General features: G+C 38.7%; 2 protein-coding genes across 7 annotated transcripts; one reads left to right on the top strand and one right to left on the bottom strand.

Moving 5' to 3' along the window:
- Positions 1–375: 375 nt before the first annotated feature.
- LOC122820966 (E3 ubiquitin/ISG15 ligase TRIM25-like) lies at positions 376–3,792 on the top strand. Of its 5 annotated transcripts, XM_044098727.1 has the most exons (4): positions 376–562; positions 1,172–1,275; positions 1,508–1,599; positions 1,879–3,792. In XM_044098727.1, the coding sequence occupies exon 4, from the start codon at positions 1,939–1,941 to the stop codon at positions 3,634–3,636; it is 1,698 nt and encodes a 565-aa protein (XP_043954662.1). In that variant the 5' UTR covers positions 376–562; positions 1,172–1,275; positions 1,508–1,599; positions 1,879–1,938; the 3' UTR covers positions 3,637–3,792. The 5 variants fall into 5 exon arrangements, with proteins under 5 accessions (XP_043954662.1, XP_043954663.1, XP_043954661.1 ...); XM_044098728.1 differs by lacking the exon at positions 1,508–1,599; XM_044098726.1 differs by lacking the exons at positions 1,172–1,275; positions 1,508–1,599 and having other exon boundaries at positions 376–576.
- A 1,562-nt stretch (positions 3,793–5,354) lies between these two features.
- Positions 5,355–25,303, bottom strand: LOC122820926 (FH2 domain-containing protein 1-like). 2 transcript variants are annotated; one of them, XM_044098639.1, is made up of 15 exons: positions 25,150–25,303; positions 16,917–17,317; positions 16,169–16,333; positions 16,026–16,087; positions 13,967–14,069; positions 13,761–13,846; positions 12,800–12,900; positions 11,897–11,967; positions 10,698–10,805; positions 10,449–10,519; positions 9,756–9,873; positions 8,974–9,138; positions 8,358–8,450; positions 6,430–7,920; positions 5,355–6,396 (listed from the first exon to the last, which is right to left on the bottom strand). In XM_044098639.1, exons 2-15 carry the CDS (start codon positions 17,205–17,207, stop codon positions 5,893–5,895), a joined length of 3,429 nt encoding a protein of 1,142 aa, XP_043954574.1. In that variant the 5' UTR covers positions 17,208–17,317; positions 25,150–25,303; the 3' UTR covers positions 5,355–5,892. The 2 variants fall into 2 exon arrangements, with proteins under 2 accessions (XP_043954574.1, XP_043954573.1); XM_044098638.1 differs by having other exon boundaries at positions 5,355–7,920.

Raw genomic sequence — 25,303 nt, 5'->3', positions numbered from 1 at the left:
ATCAAATGTTTCTAACTTTTGTAAAACGGGCCATATTTAAGTTATTTTATTTTCACATTTAAAAAGGGGATGTATGAAACAAATGTACAAAGACTAATTAAGCACATTTTCTTAATATGTTTAGGTGGAAAGAGAAAATATAATTTCTTGCTTTTTATAAAATGACTTTAAGAACACGTCAAGTTAAATAAGCTAGCTAAATCTATATTTGATTCCCAAACTACGGGAAGGTGCCTATTGGGTCACTGACGGGATGTAGGTTTTCTCAATTTAATATATTTCCTTTAATAGAATATAGTTGTACAATAGTTGTCGATTATTGGTGTAGTACCTAAACGCAGTCCATAGGTGGCGGTAACGCGCCACTCGCTTGTTTTGAGACAGAAGAAGATCGATGACGTAGAGGAAGTAGAAGATTGAAATTTTTCGTCCATGGAGCTGCTCAGGCTATGCTGGTGAGAAGCGAACAAGTTCTCGACATTTTCCGTTAATTTAGACAAACAAGGTCCTGCTGCGGATCCGGTACCGCTCGGCTCACAACCCAGTTCTTATCTTCTATCAGGTAAAACCGACAAGGTAGAAAATATAATGACTTATTACAACTAAAACAGGATTTAAAAAGTACGTGTTTGAGTTATGGTGAACAAAATGAGGCGGGAATTTAGGGCAGTGTTTGTTTTTTTTTGGGGGGGGGGAAGGGGGTTACCGTAATTTGTAACTTATGCCGTTTTATGACAAACGTGTAAAGATATGTACGTATTGCTGGGTTAAAAACCATGTTTTGCATGTTTCCATATTAACGTGTTAGCCTACCAGTCTTTTAGGTTTATGATCATTAATGTAAGCCGTTTCAGATTAAAATGAATGGCCTTATGGTGAGGTAACTTTAGTGGTATGGTTATCTCGTCTTTGTGAATTTAAATTGTTTGGTTTCAAGCCTCTGTGGTCCTTCATCTTTTTGTCCCATGGACACAGAAATGTTTTAAATAGTTTAATAGAGACAACATGAATAATTTTTATGTAGTGTTAACTTAAATCCTTAATACACAAAATAAATATTCACAATTCTTTATGAACTTTACCACTTTAAGATGGTTAGTAATCGTTTTTTTTCCCCTTTTCTCTGAGATTTATTCATGCTATTTAGTTGGGATGTAATCTTGGTCTGAAGGTGCCAAAATGAAGATATGGAACTCAAATCAGGACAAAAGTTAAGACAGACATTAGAATTACGTGCCAGGAGTTGGAGGGAGAAGATTTTCCGATATAAAACAGGTAATAATATTAATACAGGTATTCTAAGAGGTGGAGAAGAAGTTAACTGACCCCAGGCTGATATGGATTTCTATAAAACTTTGCAGGAATGAGAATCTGTTTATTATTTTTAGGGTTTTTTTTGCTGACATTTACAATTAAATTACATTATAGGTACTATAAACCTGCAAAAAAAGTCACCAAGTGAGCAAATACATATTGTTCCTAAAATGATATCAATCTGCAATTCCAGTTGTACAGGTCAGGTTACTTCTGATTCTTTTGTCTGACCAAAGAATATGAAAAACTGCCATGAACTTTGGTCTCGCATCCACTCATTGCTGGGTAAGTTGCAGCCAAAACTTTGTTAAAAACATAAAATGCACCATCTCATGTTTATAAAACAGTTCAGTAGCAAAAGCTTAGTTTAAACCCATAAATCAATGTGATTATTATTTTTAAAGAAACACTTAAATGGTGTAAAACTACTTTCCACTTAGTCCGAATGAAATATTTAGTTTATTTGTCTTGGCAGTTGAGCAACAAAAAAAGAAGTCTCGTAAAAAAAGAGCATTTTGCTGAAACAAAGAATCATTTATCATTTCAGTAATTGTTTTTCCACAGATCTGAAGGTTACAGAAGATATTTAAAGCTAAGCCACATTTTGATCGGATTTCACTCACAATGAAGCCTAAGAAGACACCTAGCAAGGCTAAGAAGACACCTAACAAGGCTAAGAAGACACCTAGCAAGGCGAAGCTGCAGCAGGAAGCCATCTCCTGCTCAATATGTCTGGATCCACTGAAAAGTCCAGTAACTATCGCCTGTGGACACAGCTACTGTATGAGCTGCATAAATGTCCACTGGGATAGAGAAGATCACTACAAAGTCTATACCTGTCCTCAGTGCAGACAGAGCTTTACCCCAAGGCCTGTCCTCGTAAAAAGCACAGCGTTGGCTGATTTAGTGGAACAGCTGCAGCTGAAGGATATTGGACTCAACAAAACTGTAGCTGATCACTGCTATGCTGGACCTGAAGATGTGGTCTGTGATGTCTGCACTGGGAGGAAGTTGAAAGCTGTCAAGTCCTGCTTAACGTGTCCAGCTTCTTACTGTGAGAATCACCTCCAACCTCACCATGATGCTCCACCATTAAAAAAGCACAAACTGGTGAATCCTTCCAAGAATCTCCAGGAGAACATCTGCTCTCGTCATGATGAGATGATGAAGATCTTCTGTCGTACTGATCAGCAGTGTATCTGTTACCTCTGCTTAATGGATGGACATAAAGACCATGAAACAGTCCCAGCTGCAGCAGAGAGAGCTGAGAAGCATAAGAAGCTCCAGGAGAGTCGACAACAAATCCATCAGAGAATCCAGGACCAAGAGAAAGATGTGAAGCTGCTTCAACAGGAGGTGGAGGCCATCAATGTCTCTGCTGATAAAGCAGTGGAGGACAGTGAGAAGATCTTCACTGAGCTGATCCGTCTCCTCCAGGAAAGAAGCTCTGATGTGAAGCAGCAGATCAGATCCCAGCAGGAAACTGAAGTGAGTCGAGTCAAAGATGTTCAGGAGAAGCTGGAGCAGGAGATCACTGAGCTGAAGAGGAAAGACGCTGAGCTGGAGCAGCTCTCACACACAGAGGATCACACCCAGTTTCTCCTCAACTACCCCTCACTGCCAGCACTCAGTGAGTCTAAAGGCTCATCCAGCATCAACATCCGTCCTCTGAGACACTTTGAGGACGTGACAGCAGCTGTGTCACAGCTTAGAGACAAACTAAAGGACATCCTGACTGAGGACTGCAGGACCATCTCTTGCATCGTCTCTGATGTGGACGTTTTACTTGCTCAACCAGACGCAATGAGCCGAGCCGATTTCTTGAAGTTCTCAGTTTTTGTCTCTCAGGATCTAAATACGATGTATAGAGAAATCCTACTCCCCGTGTTGTATCACAATACACGGTATCTGAAGGAGAACCAGAGTCATCACTTTCAGGTGATGAGCAAGCTGGGTCTGTTTGGTCGAAATTACTGGGAGGTTGAGTGGAGAGGAGGTGGAGCTTGTGTTGCTGCAGCATACAGAAGCGGTACAGTGGCCAAACACGCATTTGGGTTCAACAAGATATCCTGGGCATTAAACTGCACTCAAACCGGCTACACATTTTATCACAACAGTGTTGAAACTCCAGCATTGGGTCCAGTTTCCTCCAGAGTTGGAGTGTACCTGGATCACAGTGCAGGTATTCTGTCTTTTTACAGCGTCTCCGGAACCATGACTCTCCTCTACAGAGTCTGGACCACATTCACTCAGGCCATTTATCCTGGATTGAGGTTCCAAAGGTCCAAAGGAGACACCGCTTCGTTTATTGAGCCACAGTAATATCCTGGTGTTGCTTTGTGGGTATTCCTTTTGGTTCCTTTCAGTTGGGACACCAGTTGTACTAGTAGAGCTGAAAACTTTCTGTTCAGTCTTTTCAGAAGATTCATAGCCAACTGCATGTAAAGTTTAACACTGAAGGTTTAGCAATAAAGCTCATTCACGTGAACACTGTGTCTTCATTTAAACCAGAGGTGTCAAACTCCAGTCCTGGAGTGTCGGTGTCCTGCAACGTTTTGATGTGCCTCTGCTGCACCACCTGAACAGAATAATCAGGTCATTAATGCTCTGGAGAACTGATCTACACAAGGAGGAGGTCATGAAGCCATTTCATTCCAGTGTTTACCTGTGATTTAAACTGTTAGGTAAATAATATTTTTGTCAATATGTTCATGAAGCTCTCTGGATCAGTTATTTAGAAGCTTCAAGAATCAGCCAGAGTATAACTAATCTGGGCTTGACAGATAAAATCCAACATGTAAGGAACGTTATTATTTAGTAGTCATTAAATAAGTTATGACAATCATAAATATGTCCAAAAAGTCAATTTAACATTGTTTTAGATGTGATCTAGGTGACTTCATTTAACAAGGGTGTTGGACCTCCTATAGACAATAAACTCAATAAACTGACAAGACTGTGGAGGTGCTGCCACCAGATGGCGCTGCACACAACTGAGCAGAAGGAAAGTAGTAACATTAATCCATTTGTAATCCAACATGTTTATCCCTAGTGGGGTTAAGCATGTCCACCTGGTTAACCCCACTAGGGACTGGTGTCCATTTCCATCGGTCAGCAGGTGAGAGGTGGGGGACACCCTGACATGTCGCCAATCAGGTCGACACAGAAACACCCAACGAGGATTTAGAGACCCACTAACCTGACCGTCATGTTCTTGGACTGTGGGAGGAAGCAAGAGCAGAGAGAACCCCGGGATTCACAGGGAGAACATGCAAACTCCATGCAGAAAGACCTCAGAGAGGGATTCAAACCCAGGACCTTCTTGGTGCAGCTCTACCAACTGTGCCACCGCAGTTTGGTTAATTCATCCACAGCCGTCTTTCACATCTGGCTGCAGAGGAACATTTCTGTTCAGGACATTTATGTGTCGTTCATGTTCAGAAGAATTCAGAGTCGTGTTTAGAGGTTCTGATTTGGTGACGACGTGATGTCACTCCTCACTGCAGTTCTGTAACTGATCTATGAAACTTTCTCTACCTCATCCTAGCGTAAACAGTTTTTATCAAAAGAATGAGTTTTTGAAATAAACGTGTTTCCATTAAGGAAATGTATTTTGTAATTTCAATTTGCTAGATTTTATGGTTAATGGAAACACAGCTAATGTGGGTCCAAACTGGTCTCAGTTTCAGGTACTTAAAAAACGTTTGGCAAAGCTTCAGTAAGCAGATATTTTCTTATTTTTGACACGCATTGCTTAAATGACATGTTTTCTTCCCATTTTGAAGATTGACCCAAGAAATTAACTTATTTAAAGGCTGGATTCTTCTAAATGGTTTAGTGTAACATTATGTCCCTTAAATATCAGTTAAACCATGATAGATGCTAAAAAGCCAGCGAGCCAGCCAGGGTTTCTCCTTCCTCTGTCCTTCCCCTTGCTGGGTAGCAAGAGTACATTAACAGAAATCCTTCCACAACAAGAACATTTCTGCCACCTGGAGATATTTAGACTCAGGTTTTCACCAACGTGCATGTTGAATCACTTGAATGAAGACAGAAAGTTTCTCGTTTATTGAGATAAAATGAAACGGACATTAAAATGTAGGATCATATGAACATGTTTAAAAGGCAAACATGTTGGGACTGACTTTAATCAACATAATGAGACAATAGGATATTTTCCCCTTTACACTGTTTGGTGCCTATCAGCTTTAAAAGACAAGAAAGTCTAATTCTATAGTTAGTTGTAGTTCATAAATCTTCAGTTTTAGTTCATAAATCTTCAACAATGAATGCCATGTTTACATAAATATCTCAGTTAGAAAACATCTTATTCTTCATCTCTGAATATTTCGCCTGTGGGGTTTTAAAGTACATCATTAGTAGTGATTGTAGAAAGAACACATATTTAGGGTTCTTCATTTTACTTCCAACATGTTGGAAGGAAGGAAGGGAGGAAACAATTTCTGAACAGCAAGGTCAATGTTTGTTTCAGGAAGAATCCTTAATGCTCCACAGTTCACTTTGACCTCCAGAATCAGAGGAACAACAAAAACCACGAGTTTATGTTCCCATCTCTTGTTATCTCCAGCTCGGTCTGCTGGCCTTGCTCCAGTCTTTGGAATGGGTTGACTTGTCGCTGCCGCTGTCATTTCGCCTGTGGCCTTTAGGGGGCGCCAGAGAGCTGTGGAGCGGTGACAGCGCAGAGGATCTGGCGCTCTGAGACTTCTTCAGAGTGGAAGAGGAGGAGGTGTTCAGGAGATCTGTGGCTCTGGAGGAGGATGAGGAGATCTTGGGGGAGGATTTAGGGGAACCGGTGTTGGGGGAATGAGACAGAGGAGGTTTGGTTCTTCTGAAAGAAGAAGATGCTGTGTTTCTGGTGAAACCCGGAAGCGCTGATGATGACGGGATTCTGGATTTGTGTAGAGGCGTGACAGGAGCACTGAAGCTGCCCCCTCCAACCTGATTGAGAGCTCGAAGCTTGGAGAGACACATTTTCTCGTCTGCTTGGGTTTTGGGTTTCTTTAGGGGTTTCCGGACGGATGGCCTGCCCTCTGGATCCTGGTTCTGCTCTCTGGACTCTGGGGTCTTAGTGGCGCCTGATCGTTGGGACGCTGGAGCAGTTCTGGGTTTCTCTCCTTGTCGGGGGGAGGGGATGTTCAGACTAGTGTTTCTGGAGGAGCTGCGGGTGTTCGCTGGAGGCTTTTCAGGTTTTTTATCTCTGGACAAAGAACCTAGGTTGATCCTTGTGATTGGTACAATTCGCCTCATGTTCTGGTTCTCGGAGCTGGTGAGAGTGCGGATCGATCTGCCGCCTGCAGAGGTTGTGTTTGATGGTTTCACTCCAGTATTTCCAGTTCTGGAGTTCAGGGACTTCTTGGTGGAGTTTTTGGTTGAAGTTTCAGGTTTTGTTTTCCCACCAGTTGAAGAACTTTCTACTGTCCTTTGCCTCAAAGTCTTCTTGTTTATGCTCGTATTATCAGATGTTTCCTCTGAGCCAGGTGCCACATCTGTCCTCTGATCGGTGGAGTTCATCATTTTAGCTGTTTCAGGTGCCTCTGCAGTCAGAGTGGGTTCTGGATTGGGTGATGCAGGGATTATTGGAGGTAATCCAGGGTCATTAGGGCGGGAGACAGGCACTGGTTGGCTGCTGATTGGGACGGACTCTGTGGTTTGACCATCAGCCTGAGCTTCTGAACTCTCATTAGTGGACAATGCAGAGGAAGTTTGCTGCTTTTCTCCCTGAGTCTTCCCTCCTTGTTGATCCTTCCCTGTGTGTAGAAGTGTGTTTTCACCGGCTGCTTCACACACACCTGTCACACACCAGACAATCACCTTGACTTCTTGTTCCTCGATGTTCTTCTCAGTCTCCTGGGAATTATTCTGAGGTTTGTCTGCTCCCTGTTCTTCTTGACCTGCGGTCAACGAGTCGCCATCGCCCATCTGGGTGGTGGTGGTACGGTCAAACACCTTCAGCTCAGGCACCAGGGTGCATCTCTCTAAAAGCACAGACATGTTTCCTTTAGCAGCAGTGGTGCTACAGACAGTCTGATCAGCTGTTTCATTCCTCAAACGAGACTCAGTCGGACTGTTGGGGAGTTTTTCTTCACTGCTGAAACTGGGAACGGGTGAGTTATTCCCACTGTTGTTGAGCTCAGACTGTTGCTTTGAATCAGAGGTAGATTTGACTGGAACTTCATCTTTACGTGCTTCATTGATGTTTTCTGGGTTCCTTCTGATGGGGGTCTCTGAGTGGGTTAAAACTTTCGTAGGGGAGATTCCTGAACCTCCAGGCTCAAGTTTAGAGGAGGTTGGTGGGAAAAGTTTCTTCGTGTCTTCCTTTCCTCCCTGCCGAGGAACTCTGAGGTCGTTGGATTTCTCCAACATTGCGCTAAGTTTCCGCTCTGCAACGAGAGATGGCAAGCTGGATGGAGAGTTTCGGCTTCGCTGGAAGTTTCCCGAATGTCCTCGAGCGACGTGCCTGGTATTCAGAGAGGAGCGAGACTGTGACTTTGGGTTCAGAAGGTCTAGTAAAAGTCCAACATCATCCTTTGCTGCTGCTGACATGTCGGTTTCACTTCTGCAGCGCCACCCGAGGGCTCCGGTCACCTACAACACAATGACACAAGAGAAACATAATACCTGGTCAGGAAGTCCGTGGGTTTGGTTTTGTGTCTCACTCCTCCTGATTGGCTGGCCCTGTTTACGTCTACGTCAGCAGGAGCCAAGACCCTTGTCCCATGACTACAGGACTTAGTGGTCATTTAAAAACATCTTTTCACTTCTCACAGAAGCCTATATACAACTGTACCACTGGGTGCTAAGCTAAAATGTCCACCACTTTGACCAACTGGACAATCAAAGTTTTTCCTCTCTTTCCTGTTGTCAGATTTCTGTCCCATAAATCTAATGAGTCATGACCTCGTGTGCAAGTTAGGGATAATTTGTCAGAAAAACAATCTAGGAGTCAGTGAGACACAAAGTAAGTGCTAATCAGAGAACTGGGATTGTATTTATAATCTTAATCCAGAGTGGGATTCTGTTACCTCCTCTCCTCCGGACCATGAGTGTCTCTTCAGCTCCTCCTCGTGCATCCGCTGACGGCGAGCCGCCTCCTTCGCCTCTCTCTCCTTGTTCTCCTTTAAGAGCCAGAAAAACACTTCTTACCAAACTGTTTCCTCTGTTCCCAAACTGACTCTCTAAGTTCTGACAAACGTAAACTTAGAAAACAGGTTATAAAACCAACTTCATTTGATTTTCATTTGATCTTTTTTCCACATAAATGAGAAAATATTTTGTCCTTAACATTAACTGGTATAACTTAACTTCGACTTTACTCTTCAAATGATGCAATAAGATCAAAATGTCTGATCTATTTACCCAGAATGCCCTGCATTGTAGTCCACTTTCTGCTTTTGAAGCGATCACTGATCTGTTTGTTGTTCACATACGCATTCAAACCAAACCAGAGTTCACTTCAACCAAACTGAGACCCAAGGCTTTTAGTTTGATTTGTTCGTTGATTGCGTGCTCATTCCTCCCCAAACGGACCGGACTTTCTACCCAAATGGACTGGAGTTTGATTAAAGCGGACTAAACATGGCTGGTGTGAATGAACCCTTGAATTTCGTCCCTTATGTTTTACAGAATTTTTGAACAAACCTTGGCAGCGTTTGTGAACTTGGTGCAGAAGGTCTGGAAGATGCTGAAACAGTCGTCCAGCCTGAACGAGTCTCTGTCCTCGCAGAAGAAGTCGATCAGCTCTCTGCCTTCCTTCTTCAGCTGCTGCTGGCCGCCGCGCAGCGAGCACAACGACGCCGTGGCGCTCTGAGACGCAACGACACAAACCGTTACAGGCTGGTTCTACTGCAGGATGTTTAATGGTTCTAGTTTCATGGATTTTATTTTATTATTTAGTAACACTTTATTTGAAGGGGTTACATGACACTTTTAATGAACCTTAACTGCAAGTTTTAATGCAACTTTGCAATAAAAGTTGTGGCCGTTCATGAAGACTCCTTCATGTCAGTCTTATGCACACCCCTTAAAATAAAGTGTTATCAATTATCTTACTTTGACTAATCCTATAATCCTGTCAGACATGAGCATCTTTCTCTAAAAAAGTCTTGATTAACTTTAGTTATTCAAAAATGTTTTCTTCTCCTTGTTCCCATTGCTCTATTTGTTGTTGTTTTTTTATTTCTAATCCATAAAACCAAATCTGAGTCTTGAGCTGCTAAAATATGGAAAATGGAATAAGAAGGAAGGAAAGTGTTTCAAAAAGCCAAGTTTGAATTTTTATGGTGCTTATCAATTAATTACAACTATTAAATAGATTTTTTTGTGATATGTTTACAGCTAGTTTTACCTGCATTCTGAGTCATTGAGTGAAAATAAATGCAGAAATGAATCGACCTGAAAAATGATGTGAAACTTTGTTTTACCTGGAGGAAACTGTCCAGCTGCTGCAGCAGCTCTGTGTCTTTCTGGATGCTCTCCTCTACTGAGCGCGTGCGAGACGTCAGCAGCTGCAGTTCAGCATCCAGCGTTTCCATGGAGATCCTAACAAAAGAGACACAATATGAATAGGTTTTTCCTATTTCAATGCAATTATTTCAGTTTAATTTGAGGAACGTGATTTGGCTTTGTAGAAAAAACTTTGCCAACCAAAGTCAGCAGGGGGCGCCGTCTTATAAGATATTGTAAAAACGTTTTTGATCTATATCTTTTATTTATGCACTGAAAAAACACAAAATTAAGTATTTTTAGTTTATGTTCTAGTGCAAATATTTTAGTTCACTTAAAATAAAACAAAACAAACTTACAGGTAACTTTTCAACAAGATGTAGCAGCTTGTTTTAAATCAACAAGTCCCTAAAATATTAATGAAAAGATCCTTTCAGATCCTTGGGCAGATTATTTGTAACCTGGACAAGTTACAGGTCACTTGACAATAGAACTAGTACTTGTTCATCAATATTAAGGATTTATTGACCTAAAACAAACTCCTATATCTGCAAGTGTATTAAGATATTTGCACTAGAAACGAAACAACAGCACTTGGTCAGATTTTGTGTTTTTGCAGTGTAAGTCCTGACCCTCAGCTGTATTTGAGACCCTTTGAAGCGCCGACTCACCTGGATGCAGCCTGGATGTGACTCAGTTTCAGAGGAAACTCCAGCAGCTTTTGGTCTTTTTTCTGAGCTTCCTGAAGAAAAAATTAAAATCTCAACTTTACCTGAACTCTGGTCAGAAAGAAACAATAAGCAATATTTAGAACAAAACAGAAAAAAAGTTTAGATTTTAAGTTGAAGAGAAAATCGTAATGTTTGAGTTAAAAGAACATGTTTGAAGTTGGTTTGTGTTTATCCCTCATCTTCACTGACCAGAGCCACGAAGTGCAGCAGGTTCATCCCCGGTTTGTTGGACTTGGTGTCTGCAAGCGACAGGAGGGAGGACAGCTTGAAGCCCACGGCGTTTCCTGCAGAACCTCCCTGCAGAACACAGCAGTTAGCAACAACTGGAGCAGCTTCCAGCCCAAACCTCACCACTGGTATCATCCAGACTAAAACTAATGATGATCCAGTTAACACGGGTTTTCAGCCCCAATTTAAAACAGTTTTCTGGAAATTGGTTCCAGATTTGTGGTGCATAGAAGCTGAATGCTGCTTCTCCAAGTTCAGTTCTGGTTCTGGATGCAGAGCAGAACCAGAACCAGAGCAACAGCAGCAGATCCTTTCAGTGATTTATAAACTAAATAAAGTATTTTAAAGTCTGTTCTCTCACTGGAAGAACTTTAGAATTCAAACTGCAAAAACACAGAAATGTCACTAAATATCACTAAAGATATATTTTAAAAATACATTTAGCTTCACAATAATGCACTACTTTAAGTTAAACACTCAGATTTGAAGTTTTATTGTGTCAAACTGGATGACGTTTGAAGGGTTTGATGCTCTTTTTGTTTTCTATGTTTTATGAATTTTTTCACACAGATTTTCCTGCTGTCAGTCCATGTCTCTTTTTTTGTCGCTGTCTATTTCAGTCCGTTATTGTTTGTGGTTTGCTGTCGCTGCATTGTTATGGTAATTTGACGTCCCTCGTCTGTCAACTTCACATATCAACAGATTTGGTTTTAAAGCCTTGTAATACCAAATAAGAACTGCATAAAATAGGTTTTGGTCAGAAATATGAGCAGTTCGCATGAGAGAAAGGCTGAAGGTAAAGATTATAAACATATTTAAATGTTTTAAAGGCAGAACATGAAAGGTTTCTGCTGCCTCTGTGTAATTTGTACAGCATGTGAAGGCGAAGTTTCCAGTTTGACAATGTGAACAATAAGGGATAATGATACGGTTTGAGTCTAGCACTCCCTGATGATCCTGGAAATAAGTGAACATCTGTTCCTTATAAAAAAAAATCCTGAGCTGCAGGGAGCTTTCTGATGTCGCAGTTTTCTGCACCAGAGATGGAAACTGAACAAAAACCAGTTTTAAACTGTTTTCTGTGACATTAGCCAGACAGAGTCAACAATCTGTAGCTGGTTTTCTAATTAATTATAAATAGTTTTTTATTCGACACTCACAGCATTGAGGATGTTTCCGGCCTGCAGCACCAAGTGCAGAACAGCGTGGAGCTCCGTACAGCACATTAACTCTGGATGGGAGGAAAACGAAAGGAGGGAGGAAATGTGTCGTTAAAGAGAGAGAGAGAGAGCTAACAGTGGCAGCGCTTTGTTAGCAGCTCAGGCAGAGATTCACACACACACTTCTAAAAATAATCAACGTGTTAGGATGACGTATCGCTCTGCACATCTGCACAGAATCTGAAGACATCAGGTGAGCTTCTTCAGCGTCGCTCTGCTGTTTTATCTTTAGTAGAAACTGAGTCGTCAGCTGTCAAATATCTGTCTTCAGATTCACATTTTTTGTGGCATTCACTCATAAAAACACAAAAATCACTGCAGAAAGTTTAGTGGAAGGAAAACATTCAAAGGGAATCTTTAAAATGTACCCTGCACTGCCACTTTGAAAATTATTGTCATGATTTATTAATCTGTCTAATTATCCGTCATTTTAATCCTTTAAAATCCTAATTTTCTGTAACAGATCATAAAAGAGTTCAGGATGATGAATGGTGCTTAAATTGAAAATTATTTCTTGCAACTGCAGCAAAAAGTGTTTCTGCAAATTATTAACTCTTTGACATCTGAATTCAAGTGAAATAAAATCAGATTTTTAGTTTCAGAAAAACTCTAAAAATATTAATAATTCTCCACTAGCTGAACAATTATGCACAGTTTTTATGTGTTTTATGTGTAAAATTCTTCTAAACATAAATAACTGAAGGAACATGATGCCATTAGAGTTCAGGAAAAGTAGAATAAACTATCATGTTTTTCTTCTATAATGTTAAAAGTTAAAGACAGAATAAATCAAACCAACAGAATTTAAATATTTCAGGTATTTCAGAGTAAAATGTTTGCTACCTTTGGTTGCAGAGCGAAGGATTTTAAAATCTCTCTTCATGGCGTCGCAGGAAGCAGGAAACTCCTCCTTTAACAGCATGGACTCGATGCGGACCGAGTAACTACAATCGGATATCAGAGACATGGATACTTACAGATATTTAAAGGTACATTTCACATTATAATGTCAAATATGACATTATATATTGATAATAATGTATATTTATATTGATGGATGGATTGATGGCGTCATAATAATGAAAGAAACAGAAGAATGTGAGCTGGTTGTAACACCAGCATCAACGTTTTCAGCAGCAGAATTTAAATCTTGTTTATTTGATTTTATTTATATCTGTACGTGAATCTGCTTTCATTTTCACTTTACTGCTTTTTTTTAAATATTTCTGTCTATTTCTTGGCAACTTTTTAAAGTAATTCAGATTTTCTTTTCAGTTCGGCTTTTTACACTGCAAAAACACAAACACTTTATTTTAGTTTCTAGTGTAAATATCTTAGCACACTTGAAAAAAGATCACAGTAACTTACAAATAACCTTTCAGCAAGGAGCTTGTTTGAAGTCAATAATTTCTCAAAATTGCAGAAAAAGTATTATTTTCACATATAATAAGACATTTTCCCATGTTGGAAGTGAACTAGTACTTTTTCATCATTAAGGAATTATTCACTTAAGACAAACTTCTCTATCTTGCTGAAAAGTTGCTTATTAATTTGTTTTGTTTTATTTTAAGTGAGCTAACATATTTGACTAAAAATGCTTGGTAATGTTTTGGTGTTTTGTGATTAGTTTGCTGACTGAAACAGTTTTTATTGTCTAATCTGATTACTAACATCAACTTTAAAAAACATCTTATTTAAAGGTGCGTGTAAGCTTGACAGATTAATTCTGAATGTTAGCATGTTTAGCTAAAAGGTTTTGCTGGTTCTGAGTTTGTGAAATGTGTTGATAAAGCAGTGAGCTCACCTGGGCAGGTGAGTCAGCAGATAAATGAAGGAATCGGCCAATGAGAGCTTGGAGACGTCGCCTCGGTACGCCGTCAGCTTCTTCACCTTCAGAGGAACAGAAACAGAGTTTAATCAAAACAAAACTCTTATGAATAAATAAAACAATCATATTTCTCTCTGTAAGTGAGCAGGTTTGTGTTTCAGACGTCAGATGAAATATTTCACCTCGTCTTTTTCTGGAAGCAGCTTCAGCAGCTCTCTCAGAGGCTCCGCCCCAAATGATTCGCTGTTGCCATGGCGAATCTCATCCACCAGCGTCTGATTGGACCTGCAGGGGAAAATGCTTTATCTAATCAACAGCTAAATTACACTCCAAATGTGTTAAAATGACACTTGGGTCAGTGTTAATCAGTCGTAAAAAAATAAAAATAAACCAAACTCAGATCTAAAACAAGTTCATCTGGAGTCAAATAGAAGAAATGAATTAAAACTTTTGCACAGTTTAATATGACTATTTATATCAGTGTAAAATAATTATTGGTCAGAGCGCCTCCCTCATATGTTCTGGTGTTTTCTAAGCATCATAAAGACGATCAGAACACGCTGTGACCCGTTTTCCTCCAGGTCCAAACCAACAACCTGGACATGAAGCTAAAGAAACGAAAATTAAAGATTTGTTTTTGAGGAAATGTTTCATTCTCAGCCAAAATTACAACACAAACATATTTAACTACTGTAATTGATGTTTTATAAGAGAAGAGTTTAAGGTTAATAAAAGTGGAAGAATCTGCAGCTGTTCTGTAAGTTTTGAAGTTGTTCTGCTTTCTAACAAAAAAAATGTGAAAATTAATGTTTTGATAAAGTTTCTGGATGCTAAATTGTCCCAGAAGTTACTGATAAATTATATTTTATCGCAGTAATTTTATTGTTTTAGACCATTTTCATGACAACAGTATAATAATGCAAAAATAACTCAGAATTGATTCCAAAGATCAATACATTTAAATTGGAAGGAACATTTTAAATTTCCAAAATGAGCAACAAATAAAATAAATTATGAAGTCTCTGTAAACAAAATTATCCTTCAAACTAAAGGCTGGTTGAGACCAAATCACCAGATTGGCAACTTTTATCATCCAGAGAGAGAAGAAAGAGAAAAACTATAAATTGTGCAAATGGAAATTATTGAGCTTGTTTTAATTTTTTTCTGATTAATGGATTTATTTCTTATTGCGACAGGATTAGCTAGCATAAGTTAGCAAATGCTGGTTAGTTTTATGTCTCCTGTTGGATGCATTTGTAGTTTTTTTGTGGTTTTCTCTTTCTGTTGTAATCCTGGCCTCCAAATAAATTTAGGAAGAAACATTTAGAGTCTTTGTTTTTGTATTTCATCCCTCGCTGTGATAACTGGTCTCATTCTGTGACTTTTGTTTCAGTTTGAACCAAATCTCTGACGTGTCGTTAACGTTCAACCTGTTTGCATTCCTGCATAGCAGAGAAGCATCATGGCCTCTGCTTTTACCCACAACACCTCAGGAGTAGCGTGAGGAGACGCGTCACGCTCCTCCTGAGTCCCAGTCACCCTGGACAGAGATCATAAATATACCAGCTTCAGCTCAGTGCATGACTCCAACTCACAAACTAACTGTTTTTTCCCCTACAGAAAAAACACACATGTATTAAAGACAGTTTAATGGTTTTATTTCCTTACCATCAAAGACTTGAAGCTTTAAATGATCTGAAAGGTGTTTTTGTTGGATTTATTTATTTACCTTAAAGGCCCCAGGAGTTGATTAAAATCAAGAAATTATTTGTATAAAAGCCTTTAGCGCTGGTGCAGACAGGTCAATTAATTACAACAAACTTTCACTTCTGAAGAACATTTAACACTGGAAGTTGAAAACATTTAAAATTAAGAAAATAAAGAAAACAACTGAAACAACAGTGACTAAAACGGATTATAAAGGCTCTGCAACCAAAATTAAGTTTCAATAAATATTAATCTCTCAGCTTAGACAGGAAAAACAGGCAAAAGGGCCAGGAAGGACTTTGAATTATCTCTTTGGTACTAAATGTTCAAATGTTCAAAATGGCGTCATTGTATCAATTAATTTAGCCTGTTTACTGTTGTCATAGCAACTCCATAGCAACTGCCTACCAAGATGGCTGTCAATTACAAAGTTCCTAGAACTTGAGAACTATTTGTTACAGAACCTGACAACCTGATTATAATTTATAATTGAGTTTCTCCACTAATTAAAAATAAATATTTCCATTTATTTACCTTTTGAACTGTTTGAGGAAGATTGCGATGTTCAGCCCTCGCTTCGAGTCGAGGATGGAGACCTGGTGTAAACAAAGAGATGGTCAGAGTCCGGGTCCAAAGTGTCGACCAACAGGCATCAGAACCAGAACCAGAACCAGAACCTCGTCTTTGGCCTCCCTGAACGACAGTCGGGTCTTTCCTCCTCTGGTCGGCGTGGAAACCGGCGGGCCGTCGCTCTGCGTGAAAAGCTCCTCGATTTTCTGGACATCAATCTGGAACTCCTGCTGGACTGGACCCTGAGTCCAGAGGTTGGCGTGACCTTTGACCTGAAGCAAAGATTCAACTGTTTGTTCTCAAGCATGAGTTCTTATCAGCTTATTGTTTGCACTCATCTTTAACAGGCGCCGTCAACTGATGGATAAAAAATGTTTGGTAAAAAGTTTAATTTTTGAACGTGGTGAGGATTTAGATTATAAAAGGTTAGTGGTTGACAGCAGATAAACGGTTCTCCTGTAATGGTATTAGCCATTAGCACATTTAGTAGCAAGTACATGAGGATGATTGACAGCACCTAGTGGATCTGATTGGTTGTTTTTGTGTATTTCTTCAGACAGGAATAGTAGCCCAGAGTCAAGGAGATCGATCTTTTCAGAAATTATCTGTCTTATAACAAACTGTCACAACATGGAGATAATTTTAACAAATAAAAAAAACATATTTTTATAAAAGCTACAAATATAACTCATCAAGATGTCTTTGCTATTTAGTTTATGTACAAAAAACAACTTCTCTCATTATTTTAGGTTTGTAATACATAAACTGAACAACTTAATTTGTTTTTACATGTTGCACAGTATAAGTTTGTGTAAATTTTGAAGTAAAGTCCACTGATTGTGTTTTACAGTCTACCTGCTCCGCTGGAATCGTTTTCCAGAAGAAACTCCTCACCCTCTTCTTCTTCTTCATCCCACCTGGATTATCTGCAGGCAGCAGAGGAGGAGGCGGCGGTGGAGGAGGAGGAGCAGGAGGAGGAGGAGGAGCAGCAGGAGGAAGGTTTTCTACGAGTTGGGCTCCATTTTTAGTGTTGTGTGAAAATCTGAGCGCGGACGGCGGAGACATGGCCTCAGCGACGGCTGCGTCCTCCTGGAAGGAAAACCCCTGGATGTCGTTGGCCGGGGAGACGCTGCCCATGACGTGCATCGCCACGTCTGATTGGACGGGAGCAGACTGAAGGGTCACCAGGATCACGGGTAACCATGGTAACAGTGGAGAAGAATCATTCGAAACATCAGCGGGTGAAGATCAGTTGTCTGGAAAGAAAAGTTGAAGAGAAACAAAAATAAACACGTAGAAAACAACGTCATTGAACCTTGGATGTTGAAGACGTCTGACTGAATTTGTGTTAGCAATACTGTCGCAATAATCAATTAATCAACTAATCAACTAATCAACTAATCACATGATAAATTAAAGCAAATGTAATCATTTCAATTTGAATGATTTATCGTTGTTATCTTTCTAGTAAAAGCTGGATGATAAAAGTTTTTAGTTTGGTGGTTTGGTCTCATGTAGCCCGTTTTAAATTTCACGCTGCTACGTTTAGAAACTTTATTACTGTTTGGATGAATCTACTAGAACAATGTTATCTCAGTTTTATATTATTGATTTCTTTTTTAATCCTGTTAAACTGGTGATGACCAATGAAACTGACACAACAAACACTAGAGTTTCTAGACATTTTGTCTGCAGGTTTTCAGTCATTCTGGACTCAAATCCCCAGAATATTCTGTATTTTCCCATTTTAAACCAGTAAATATTAAAAAATCACTATAAATAAAAAATGTAGCAGTCAGGATATGAAGACAGAATCTACAAAAAGACGGATGATTTTTTTTTCATATGAACGTCTCTTTGTAATCATGTAGTTAAATTTAACCAAATTAAACTTGTATTTTTGCAGCTTTAATTATTTTCTTTTTAAATCTTGTTTTTCTACTGGTGAAAACTCCTTTTCTCCTCTGATTTGAGGTTTTTCTCATCAAACCTCCTGCTGCTCAAAGGTTAATGAAGACCTGATCTCAGCAGTAACAGCTGCCTTGTTGACTCCACCAAACGGCTGCAGAGTTGTGACAGGAAGTCCAAATATGGCCAACGTCCAGCAGGGTTTAATAATTTAATGCTCACTAAGGGAGGAAATCACCGTGTGAAGTTCTGGATTCACGTCAACAAATATTTCCACTTCCTGCTGGTGAATTAAAGACGACAGCGACGTTACATAAGCTAATCTCACATCTCTGATTGCCTGAATCCTTCCATCAAATTTTCTGCTCAATCGTGCTAACAACCGGAACCACCCAGTGTGTGAGAACCAGCGACCCGACCCAACTGCTGCTGCTTTCTCCTGCTGTTATTTTAACATCCGCATTCCTTCCTGAACCTAACAAAGTGTTATTTTTGGACTTTGGTTACTTTTTCACTAATTCTCTGTCCTCTAATTGACCATTTTCACCACAGCTGTGAGTCAATCTTTACCTGGAAATAAGAAAAAAATGTAAAGATAACAGTTACTATCTGAAAATGTTTTCTAAAAAAAGAAAATGGTATCGTCACATGGAGTAGTTTTCACAAAAGTTTTCATCCATACAAATCCGACCCTGAAAGTTGTTTTAAACATGCCAAACCCCTAGGGGGCAGTGTAGCGCAAAACTAAAACCAATCAGTAAATTAAAAGCACTACTTCCTGTTGGGATTTAAACATGATGGTAATTGTTTTTAATTATAATAAACAGTTTATTTTCCCAGATATTAGGATGCAACTAATTTTTCACTTCATATCGTTTTCTTTTCAGAAAAGTGAAAAAATAGCTTAAAATCACATTTTATTTCAGACTACAAAGTGGTGTTGTTTCTTTTTTATAAAATGGCTCATTTCTTTGTGTTTTTGGCAGCGGATCAAAAACACAAAAACACTTCCTCTGCCACAACAACCGTCTCCATTTCTACCTTCAACACATTAATGGACATGAGCCTCACCAAGTTCACCTCCAAACGGCTCAACCTGAACTTTCCCCTCTGATAGTTTCACTTCCATCACTATGAAATGTTATCAGTTAACCATCACTGACTGATATTCTGTATGATAATGCTGGTGGTCCAGAGTGCAGGAGATGCCAGGGATGCCATGTGTTGCTCTGGTTGCAGGTCATTGCCCCGCTGATTGCCGTGGAAACAGACCGCGTAGCAAACAATGACAGTTTGTTTATGTGGCGCACAACAAAAACAGGGTCACAGTTAGCGTGTGTGTGATTGTGTGTGTGTGTGTGTGTGTGTGTGTGAAAGCTACGCTAACATCACAGCTGCCTCCGTCTTTTTCCTCACATCTTTCATCCGCCTGTCTTCAAAGGGAAGCAGAATAAAGGTTTACAGCTGGGCAGCGCCGACGCCGACCCGGGAAAATCATCAGTTTTGGCCTCAAATTATGAAAATAAACAAGGTTCCAGCCATGATGGGGAGTTCAGTTACGAAACAACATCAGAATCAACAAATACAAGCTTAGAAATGTGGGAATAAAACAACTAATTGAAAGTTATAACATCATATGTTTTAAATACAATACTTATTAGCCAAGCATGCATGTCTGATATGGAAGATAATGACAAATATCAATAAATTTTACATCTCTAATGCTTTGTTGAACCGCATTTAGATTAAACTACGTACACATTTTCAGAAACATCATTTTGATAATTTTCTGCAGCCTCACAACTACTATTACCATCCAGAGTTGCTTTTATTTTAGTCAACATCCAAATAAACACAAAATATTGAAAGGGTTAGGGAAAAATGCAACAAAAGCACAAAAGATATAAACAGAAAACCCCACAAAACATAAGAAAACAAAATATAACATAAACATTCACAAGCCACCATTAGTGCATGTTACTGCAAAGAGACGTACACAAAAAACTGTTAAGAAAAAATCTTATGTGGTTAAATAAAAGGCCTTTAGAATGTGCCAAGTTATTTTTAGTTGATTAATCAATTAATTCTCAGAATAATCAATTGATTGATTACTAAAATAATCGGAGACATGAAAATAAAAACAAAGCTACTAAAGTATCATGTGGGGAAAAAGGAAAAAGTAGATAAATAAACCAGCACAATATGATGCACAACAACCACAGAGACACAAAAACATAAAATAAATGAACTCAAGACCAAAGGAAGGAATAAAAAATGTACTGAAACAAAAAGACATGAACCCAAATATTACAGACATAATATGACACCAAAATACCAAAAGATTTAGAACAAAAGATCACAAGTGAAAAACGATATCTATCCAAACGCCTCAGACTCCTGATCTAAATGTCAAAGATTCAAATTTCTGCAGCTCTGTTTCACAAACTGGTTACAACCCAGTGCTGGTGGCCTCAGCCCCAGAGGCATGCTGGGAAATCCACTGGGCCACACTGCGCTCATTCAGAAAACAAAACCTCACTTCACCCGACCCAGTTATGATCCACGCATCCGTCCGTCACTCGCTCCGCATTCCTGCAGCAGCGACCTCGATGGCGAAGGAGGCAGGATGGGTGAATGAGTGACCGACCCCTTCCTCCTCCTCCTCCTCCTCTTCGTCACATGAACATCGACTGGGCGCACTCACAGAGTGTTGGTAAATAATATGCAGAGAGAATAAAATTTAACTGGAGTTTAAAAGTCCAAACTCGTTTTGTGTCGCAGAAATCAAGTTTATTTTAGAGCAACAAGGCAGCTTAAAGTGATTTACTTAAAAAAAAAACCTTCATTTTTCACTTTAGAAACTCAAGAAGCTCAAGAATCTTTGGGATTAACCTCAAATTGATTTATTTTTTTCTGGCAAATTTTCAACTTTTTAAACTCAAATGTTTCTTAGGTTTTTATTAACAATTTCTGATAATAACATCAAAATTTTAGATTTTTTTCCTGGCAAATTTTTGACCTTTGATTTTTTACTTATTTACTAGCATTTTGAAGCTCAGAAATTAAACATTTTTGGAAAGAAATTCCATATTTTTTTCTAGAAAATGTAGATTAATTTTTCTAGCCAATTTTCAACTTTTCAAGCTCAGAAATTTTCTTGTTTTTCTATATTAACTCTGTTTTTATCTGAGTGCCCCTAATATGCCATGTTAGAGGCTGGTAGAGGTTAAATCCTGTATTTGTTCATGCAGCTGCAACGTTAGCTGAATAAAAGGATAACAATGTGAGCTCTGAATTTGGTCACCACTCCTCAGGGATGTGAAAGTGTACGGCAAAACAAACACGGTTCATAAAAACCTGTTTGAGAAACAAAACGAGGACAAATATTGACACTAAAAATGAATCTGACTTCTTCTGTTTGGCACAAAGGAGGACGAAGAAAAGCACACAAGTCATTATGTGATCCACCGTAACGCAGTCAGAGAGACAATCTGATCTGTGGGACGTTATTAAAATACAAGCAGCTCATCTGGAAATGATGAGAACTCAAGGTTTCTCTGTGCTGCTGATAAATTAAAAGTGAAAAACTCAAACGGATCAGAGGGAGAGTTTTATGTAAACAGCTTTATTCTATTATCTGAAGTCAAACATGATCTCTGCTCGGTTGTAACACTTCTCTGCAAGGCGTTGCAGCTTATATGCATGAAAGAAAAGTTAATAATTGTTGTAAAATGTGTGAGGAAAAGTTACACGCTGTTCTAAAAACAGCCGGTCAAAGTGTTGGTGAACCTCAGCTCTGAATTAAAAAACAAAAATAACATAATAATTCATGTTTCCAATAATAAATTGATGCAATATGATTAAAAATTTTTAATCTGGAACACATTTTTGGGAGGAATATGTTGTTATTGGTGGTTTTGTTAAATCTTTAATGTATTCCTAACCTGCAGATGAATAGAAACAATTCAGATAAAAGACAAATCTTTTATCCAACAAATGAATGATAAATGAACCGTTTTTACAAGATTTTACAAACGGGAACGTTCAGTTCTTCTGTAAATTAATCCCCTGACTGAACATTTTCTTCCAATTTCTTACAATAAATGTCAATAACTGCTTTTTGGTTTTGTTTTACTACATTTTCACGCTTTGAACCAATAATTATTTTCAATTTTACATTTTTCTCAACATTTTTAGGATGTTTGTAGGAAGGGATGCAAAAAAAGTGTTTTTTTTTCAGACACTGAGTCATAGCGATCTTTAACATCTTTTAAAATTTTCTCTAGGTTTTTATGGCGGCTGTTTGTTGCTGAGCGCTCTGACAGATTACTGCTCCCACACTGTTTGTGACAGATTTCCAAACGGGGAATCGGAGCGCTGCAGAAACGGTTCAGAGATGTGAAGGGACGGATTTAAAGCCCAGAAATTAATCACAAACTTCCTTGATTGGTGGAAATATTTAAATATAAAAACATAAACTAATGGTGAAGAAGACATTTTAGACATTGAATTCATAACACTGATTTTTTTTATCATGTGCAGATGTAAATATGATTTATTTTTTCCAGAAACCTGCAAAAAATTCACTTGCATGTTTTCTGGTCACCAGTTTTAATTACTTCTTAAACATTTTATGATACACGTGTTGTAGTTTCCTTGTTTTGTATTTATTGTTTGTATTAATTAACAACATTAGCGTAGTTAAGTCATTTTAACTTTGTTTGCCTTTGATTGTTTTTAGCAGGACAAATTGAGAATCGTCAAATGAAAAATAGTCTTTTGGTTAATCCTGATGCATTTACAGTGTAGTTCATTAGCCACTATTGCAGAATCAGAGCAGTATTGAAGACAAAACTATACAGAAAATATGAATATTTTGCATAAGATTAAAAAACTTCTTGGTCTATAAATGTGTTCAACCCAGAACTCAAAAAATTGATAAAATTGTCTTTTATCAATTTTTGCTTCACCTGGTTCTAATTCTGTAATAATATGTAGAAAGTGACAATTTTTTAAATGTGGATAATCAATTACTATAATAATCAATAGTTGCAGCCCTAAAAGAAATACAGACAAGTATTTATACAGCTGTTGCTCATGACTATTTATGAGACCATTCACAAATTATCTGTAAATACTACAGAATCTACAGTAAAACATGATCAACCAGAAAAACACAAACAGATGATCATTTGTGTCAGATTGGCATCAAATGCATCAAATAACGTTAACAGAATCAACCAAGAAATACTTGATATATTCATCCACAACATTTATACAAATAAAGAGAGAATATCTAAAAAAATAAAAATCCGACAATACAAACAGGAAACACAAAACCAAAAATTCACTCTGCACCTGCTGGCAATGAAATAAATCCATTTCAGATTAATATAATTAATAAATGCCAACAACAATAACAATCATAAATCTATCTACTTACAAAACAATTTGTGAATAAATGACATTTTACCATCCAAAAACCAACTAAAGTACCAACTAATATCGACTGAATGGGCCGAGAAGGTGAGGAGACAAACCAACCTGTGATTTATTAAAACAACTTATCACCAAAGTTTAACACCTAATTATTATTTTCATCAGCAGTGCGATTATTTCCACAAACAAACATCCACATTTTATTTATTGGTGAAGAAAGAGTCCAAACAGAGAAAACCATCCAAAGACACACCATAAATTAAGAATGACGTTCTCTCACTTCCATAAAGAAGGAAAACATCAACATGGAGTTCTGCTGCAAGCAGCAAACTTTCTGACAAACATCCAAACTTCCACAGCAGCAGGTAAACTCCCTGAGGAGGAGGAGAAAGCATCTGCCTCGTTTCACAGCCAACCAGCACCAAAGGCATGTGTTTAAGAAGCTCTGGGTTGGACCTGGACCCCCCAACTGGACGGAAACCAGGCAAACATCCAAGCCGCCTGCTGAACGGCATCATGGGACTCTGATAATAGAAAAACAGCTAAATGAAAGCAAATCCCTGCTAAGTTGTTTTCTCAGCTCTGTTCTGCGATGGAGGGAAACAAGATGATTACTGCCAAGCAAAAGGAGCTGGCTGAGCATCCGCTGGTCTCTGGGGTTACCGTGGCAACGGGGACAGACACCCCCAAACAGCATCCCATTTCTAAAATGTCATCCCCCCCTCCTCCCCCCTTAAGTGTTGTCGCCGCGGCCACAGGAGGGTCAGGGGGTCAAGCTGGAGCGCTGAGCCAGGCAAGGAGCTTACTGGGAGGACTGGGAGGAGAACTGGGCACAAACTGGTGACCATGGGATGGCAGGAACACTTTCTATAAGAATGATTTGGTCTATCACTGGAGCAACAATCCATCAATGATTAGTCTGGATGGATGGATGAATGTATGGATGAATGGATGGATAGATAAAGACTTCTACTTTGAAAGATTACAACCTCCTTTGCCAAACGTTTATTGGTTTAAACAATAGGTGCTTTAAAGCTTAAACAATTAGATCTCGGAAATTCAAACCGCTTTTCAGACTAAATAGTTGATTTTAAGTTTCAAAATGTATTTTTCAGATTCCTTCTTTCTTTTTTGAAAGAACCTTTAAGGCCCCAATTTAGCTCCATACAAACTATTGTCAGAATCTAATTTATTTGTCCTCAATGTCAAAGTTTTACAATTTTATTATTGTAACCAACCTGCTAATAATACAGCAAAGAAAAAAAGATTGTACTAATTTTTGTTGAACTCACATGAAAAATCCCAAACAAAACATAGTACAGCTACTATTTCAGCATTAAATAAACTGAATATTATGTCCAGGCTGGGCTCGGGCCCCAGAGGTTCAGGACCCTAAAGACGCCTCTGTCATTAAACTGTAATAATGTATGTAGATGCGCTATAATTATATCATCACAATAACATGCAACACAAAACTGATAGGAAGTGAAGATAAAGTGAAAATACAAAAAGAAGCTGATTATTATTTTTTTTAATTAAAGTTAAACTAAAATACAAACTCGAAAGTGTTTAAAAACATAAAGTATATGTTTAATAAATTACGGTTATTGTTGTCAAATAAGCTAGCAATTGATCAAATATAAAGTTATACACCTGCACATTTCCTCAGTGTCACCAAACATCAATGTTTTTAAATAACATATCAAATGTTAACAGACGTTAAAACACAAAATAAACCTACCGGAATGAATGTCTCCTGGTTTTAACCCTTCAAACGAGCCAGAAACAGGGAAAAATACCGATTCCCGGGTCCACGGTCTGTGTTTTGCTGCCAAAGTCTCCAACCGTCTGATTCCGACCTGCCAGCGCGTGGGGAGAAAAGCTGACAGCGACGG

Source organism: Gambusia affinis, linkage group LG18, assembly GCF_019740435.1.
Source record: "Gambusia affinis linkage group LG18, SWU_Gaff_1.0, whole genome shotgun sequence".
NCBI classification, from domain to species: Eukaryota; Metazoa; Chordata; class Actinopteri; order Cyprinodontiformes; family Poeciliidae; genus Gambusia; species Gambusia affinis.
This window is presented reverse-complemented; position numbering and strand designations above follow the sequence as displayed.

Bases quoted from the DNA above. Each gene is read 5' to 3' on its own strand.
- LOC122820966 (XM_044098728.1), top strand. From the start codon at position 1,939: ATGAAGCCTAAGAAGACACCTAGCAAGGCTAAGAAGACACCTAACAAG.
- LOC122820926 (XM_044098638.1), bottom strand. From the start codon at position 17,207: ATGCACGTCATGGGCAGCGTCTCCCCGGCCAACGACATCCAGGGGTTT. The intron at 14,070-16,025 runs GTAAATAAATGG...TTTCCCCTGCAG, and splicing joins TTCCTCAAACAGTTCAAAAG to GTCCAATCAGACGCTGGTGG. The intron at 10,806-11,896 runs GTGAGTGTCGAA...TGTGTTCTGCAG, and splicing joins CCGGAAACATCCTCAATGCT to GGAGGTTCTGCAGGAAACGC.